General features: G+C 37.8%; 1 protein-coding gene and 1 pseudogene across 1 annotated transcript; both read right to left on the bottom strand.

Moving 5' to 3' along the window:
• Nucleotides 1-663: 663 nt before the first annotated feature.
• On the bottom strand, nt 664-2,172 carry LOC124846114 (putative serine/threonine-protein kinase At1g54610 pseudogene; annotated as a pseudogene).
• A 1,684-nt stretch (nt 2,173-3,856) lies between these two features.
• Nucleotides 3,857-4,989, bottom strand: LOC148205059 (uncharacterized). Its single transcript, XM_088116500.1, has 3 exons — nt 4,672-4,989; nt 4,476-4,580; nt 3,857-4,390 (listed from the first exon to the last, which is right to left on the bottom strand). The coding sequence occupies exons 1-3, from the start codon at nt 4,987-4,989 to the stop codon at nt 3,857-3,859; spliced, it is 957 nt and encodes a 318-aa protein (XP_087972626.1).
• Between the last annotated feature and the right edge of the window lie 1,011 nt (nt 4,990-6,000).

Here is a 6,000-nt window from a genome sequence, read left to right as displayed (position 1 = left end):
CAAACAATGGCATAAACATTCATCAATGGTATAAAGCATTCAAATTAACTCAACAAATATATAATTGCAATTAAACATTTGTCATACTTCCAAAGAAAATTCAAGGATATAACCACATTCATAGTACAATAAATCCATAAAACAATATACTTCCAAATAAAATCAAAGATATCCCCAAATTCATCATACAATAAAACAATCAAATAAAGGTAAGCTTCTCATACTTTAGTCAATTATAAAGCTTTAAGATTGAAGATCAATAATATACGTATATCTTGTGAAAATATTTCCTCCTTGCTAAACTCTAAGCTTTTAGTTTTCAATTTATTTAATTTCTGCACCTCAATATACAAAGGGAAAAGACATTATTGTCCTTAGACAAAATATAACTAAAATAAAATAAAGGTTTCTCATAAACCTATCTCCCTAATATTTGAACTCATTTCCATTCAATCCTAGACACACATCTCAACCAACAGGCTAACACATCACATTGAAAATATAGAACATCATAAATTTAACAACCATACTTATATCAACAAAATAAATAAATAACATAAAACTTTATATTGTATTCAAGACTTGCACACCAACTAAGCTACACAACACCTTGTGAACTCATGCATATTTTAATAAAACATACTTAAATCTTATTTATAAACTCTACATTTTCTCAGGTCGTACAACCACCATCTTCATCACCTCATTTGTGCTAGGCATGCTTGGGAATCCTTTGAACATTTCTGCCAGAAGACTTTCAGCACTCCACAAATCATCACCAACTCCATAGTCTGTGTCACCTAACAACAATTCAAGAGCTCTGTACCATAGCGTCACAACACGACTAGTGAGAGGCTGATGATAATCTGGACCATAAAAATTGGCAAGTCCAAAATCTGCAATTTGAAGCATCCCATTTTTATCAATCAAAAGGTTCGACCCATTTATATCTCGGTGAAGAATTCCCATATCATGGCAATGCTACAGACCTGGAAGTAATTGATGCATATAGCACTTGACCTACATTAACTTTTTAAGATCATTAAGGAGAATAAAGGGGTTCAAATGTTAAAATGACCAAAGCATCAAAGAAAATCTTTTAACCTGGTTCTGATAGTTTCTCTTTAGGACGAGCAATGACTCGTTCCAAATTTGTTTGCATGAACTCAAAAACTAGATATATACTGTACTACATTCTTGAAGTGGCTAATCCTTTATGTTTGACTACATTGGGATGATCCGGTTTTTGTAATATGGTAATTTCTCTTGCCATAAACTTTATGCTTTCGGGCTCTTATGTATTGAAGCGAACCTTCTTTAAGGCCACAATTTCTTGTGTGTCTCTATCCAGAGCTTTATAAACATTGTTGTAGGTTCCTTGTCCATCCTACAAAACGTAAATAACATAAGTCAACTGCTCCATCCTACCATTCTCAGTTACGACAACACTTCAGTTTTGATTGTTATAAGTGAACTATATTTGAACAAAACTTGCATAGTGGATTGCTAATAGTTTGGAAACAATAAAACATAAGCAGTAGTTGAATACAACTCCAGATTAAAACTTTTGTAATCTGGATAAAAAATCAATATCACGATTCAATTACTTGAAGTTTTCATGATATAACTGATCGAACCTCGATTAAACTAAGAACGTATGAGATTAAGATTAATAATGCTTTCAAATCAATTGTGCATTGCACAAACAATTGAAGCGTCTGCTTGCATAAATTGTCAAATTCAAATAGCCCATCCTCAGAGCAAGTAGAGATACCTAGAACTCAATGAGATGTTATAATTCTTATTCTGTAATTTACTAAAAAAGAAGTCCCTAGATTGCAATATTATCTTCATGTTTTATAGAAGTTATAAAACACAATGATTTTATTTCTTAGTCATATAACTCGAGAAAAAATCCTAGTCCATTTTTCTTTTCCCCAATTTCTATGTTGCTCCTTGCTCGCGGACCACCCAACCTTGGGAAAAAAAGGGTTTATTTGCAATTGTGATTTTGGTGGTGATGAGAATCTAGAACATTGACTCGCGGGGTGGCGCTAAGTGAAGAACTAGTGATTCTGGTTGTTCGGAGAAGGCGGCAACGCTGTGGAGGTGTGATCTGGGTAGGGCTTCTTCGTCACGCAACGTAGGAAGAGTTTCTTCCTCTTTCGCCATGGCACAAAGCAATGTAAGAAAGGAAAGATGTAATCAAACACGTGGCAAACATTATAAAGGAAACATGTCATCACACGTGGGCAGACGTTGGCCACCTCAACTTATTTTTAATGTCGTTGATTTTGGAGGACAAAAAATTATAGTTTCCTTAAGGACAAAGATCAAAGTGTACCAAAGTTGAAGAAATATATTCTATTGGGTTTGAACCTGTCCCAAGTCTTACAAGGTGTTTACCATCTAAGCTACTGTAAATTTTTGTTTAACTTACCACATAACTTAATGATATTTTCTACCCATAAAGTTATTACTACTAATAATAATATTAAGAGAAAATTACTACATTTTATTAAGATGAATATTTTTATGGGCTTTACATAAGTCAACTGCATAATTACTATCACTATAGGAAGATTAGTTCTTCCACCTTATTAATAAAAGATTCCATAATCAATTGTGCCTTTAAGATATCTTAGAATCCGTTTGACTACAACCCAATGCGATTTCTTTGGATTTATTATGTATCTGCTGATTAAACTTACATCATACATCAAATCGGGTCGAGTGATTGTGATAGACATATGACTACCAATTTCTAGCTTAAACTTTGTAGCATCTATTGAGACACCTTTTTCATCTCTAGACAGTGTTGTTACTAGTACTATAGTGATGTGATCATAGATGGGTCAAGACATGAAGAAAACATGAAAAAAATAAAAAAAGTGGAATAGGTTTTATGGCTTGTATTTTGGCCTTTAGTAGCATAGGTTTTAGGCTTGTATTTTGTCTTTCTAGTTTCATTCTTTTAGTTTGATTGTAAAAAAGCTTATATATTCTTCTTTTCTTTAAGGCGCAAGCAATGTGAGACTTCACATGGTTTGGACTTTCCACAATACTAGATAATAGATTTCATCAACAGAAAAATTAGGATTCATAATCAAGATCCACTACAAAAAAGTAGGGCATTACCGAAGGCCAGAAGCCCTCGGAAAATGCCAAAAGCCGTCGATAATGGGTGTTTACCGAAGGCTTATCGACGGCCAAAAATCCTTCGGTAAATCCCTTGTCGCTAACAATTACCGAAGGCCAAAAGCCTTCGGTAATTACCGAAGGGCAAAAGCCCTCGGTAATTTCCGAAGGGCAAAAGCCCTTGGTAATTTCCGAAGGGCAAAAGCCCTCGGTAATTTCCGAAGGGCAAAAGCCCTCGGTAATGACCATACGAGGGTATTTACCGAAGGGCAAAAGCCTTCAGTAATGGCCATACGTGGGCATTTACCGAAGGGCAAAAGCCTTCGGTAATGGCCATACGTGGGCATTTACCGAAGGGCAAAAGCCTTCGGTAAAGTGCAGGGCAGCTTTCAGACAAATGGTATTTCTTGTGCAACCCAGACCTGTATAACAAATTTCAATTACAAACAGACCTGCATAACAGTTTTCAAACACATACAAACATGCATAATGTGCATCTCAAAGATGCAATCAATGATCAATATCCAATGCACATCAAATAATCCACAGAACATCCATTAATGTATAAATAATGTATTTATAGTTCAAACATAAAACAATGTAACACAAGGATGTTGTAACATCCAAAGTCTGTAAGTACATCTAACATTGATCATCATATCAACTGAAAATGTTCTAATATCCAAATGTTTGTCTAACAAGTAATAAGAAAATGAAGCTAATAATGTACATAACTATCATCAGAATGATTTTCATCATCCTGCTCCTCTATTGATGGCTGGACTGGTGTGGGTTGGACTGATGAGGGTTGGACTGATGAGGGTTGGACTGATGTGGGCTGCTGAGTGGCAGCAGGTGATGAGGAGGGTCGTGGCTGGGTCGGAGGGATATTTTGTACTTCCTGTGAGGTTTCAGGCAAGACTCTCATGACCAGGGCCTTGAAGTTCATAAACTCTGTTCTGAGATCAGTGATCTCCTGGTCACGTTGATGGAGTTCCTGCCTGAGGCGAAGAACCTCGTCAGGAGTACTGGTGGAAGAAGAAGGCTGGTGCTTCAGAGTACCTCCTCTGGATGCTGTATAGTTTGCAGCAAGCTGTCTCGCACCATACACTCGTCCCTTTTTCTTCCCACCAACGATGTCGATCCAGCACTGTGTCCTACGGATGTCATCATCTGCATTACTGGCATCATCCGGTGTAGGAGCTGACTCATGTTCAGATCTAACCTGTGAAAGTCTCGTAGAAAAGTCTTCCTGTTAAAACATTAAAAGCAATGTCAGGGAACTATAGTATAACAGAAATGAAAAATTAGTAATAATAATAGTGTTATTTGCTTACATGAGTCTTCCGAGATCTTTCATCAACAAATTGATTAGTTCCCTTCCGAACATGAGTCTGTGCAAAGACCTCATCAACATGGACCGCCCGTCCTAGAGCCTGTGCCTGTAACATAATTAAGAATTACAAGCGTACATATGAAATAGAATATACATAACTTATGTATGAAAGAAAAAGTTATGTAATGAGATTATACCATACGAATGGCATGCTCATGAATGGTGATCGACCCACCAGTATGCAGGGTGCCACCCCTTTCAAACGCTCTGTTCCTCTGGGCTTTGGCACATTTATTGCGAAACTCTACCGTATTCCAATGAGCCAGTAAAGAGTTCCAAATTTGTTCACCCAGCCAGTAAGGGCGCTGTCCTGCATTGCGGGCATCCCTAAACATCTCTGACAATCGATGAGATGCTTTCATGTGGAAATTTCTGTGTATGTGACTTTCATGTTCAGGTTTCCACTGCACCTTCATCTGTAACGTTAAAGAGAACAAACATTGATTACAGAACATACTCAAATAAGAGGGACAATTAGTTAAATAGATTGTTCACCTGAAAGCGCTCCCAGAATGCCTTTCTGTCGTCATCAGGAATTGCTTCCCAAGTAGGCCATGGACTTAGAAATTGTTGCTTAATTGAACGTGTGATGGCCTGGGAAGCAACCCTAGATGGAATAAACCTATAGGATAAAAGTCATTTGAATTACAATAGGGTTTAAACATCAAATTATATCAAGAGATTAAAAACTTACCCTTTACCATACGGCTCAATCCATGGTCGATCATGGAGGGGGGGGGGGGTCAAGACCTTCACCATCACCACTTGAATCTTGATCAGCAGATGGTGTGACAGTGTCAGAAGGCGGTATAACAGATGAGGAAGGTATAGAAGTAGGGTCAGGGACAGGAGTGGGGGTTATAACCACAGGGGGAGGAGTGGGGGTTATAATTACAAGAGGAGGAAGAGGGTCTGTTGCAGGGGTAGTAGAAGGGTGTACTGCAGTAGAGGTAGTAGAAAGGTGTACTGCAGCAGGGGTAGGAGTAGGGTGTACTGCAGCAGGGGTAGGAGTAGGGTCTACTGCAGGTGTAGGAGGCTGTACTGTAGGGGTAAGAGGAGGCCCCACAGATGATGTAGTGCCGGCAGCAGTGGTAGGTAGTCTAGCAGGCACCCTAAGTACATACTTTGGTGCCTGTCGTTGCCTCTTTCTAGGCCTTGCTACCCCCTTTCCTTTATCAGGACGTTCTGAACCTTATCCTGTCATTACTGCATTGAAATGGTTACAAATAAAGCGAAAAAATAGAAATGATTAACGAAGGATCAATGCTTTTTAAAGTAAATGTATAAATAATTGCATACAACTTTTAACATGGTATTTTAGATAACTGTATTGAAATGACAGTTCAATTTGCTACAATGGATGTCCAACATTCAATCGTCGTCATCATGATCGTCATCTTCATCTTCTTCTTCATCATCGTCTTTATCATCATCATCTTCGTCTTCTTCTTCGTCGTCGTCATCAT

The sequence above is a fragment of the Vigna umbellata genome, chromosome 1, assembly GCF_029865625.1.
Source record: "Vigna umbellata cultivar VRB3 chromosome 1, Vumbellata_1.0, whole genome shotgun sequence".
NCBI lineage: Eukaryota > Viridiplantae > Streptophyta > Magnoliopsida > Fabales > Fabaceae > Vigna > Vigna umbellata.
This window is presented reverse-complemented; position numbering and strand designations above follow the sequence as displayed.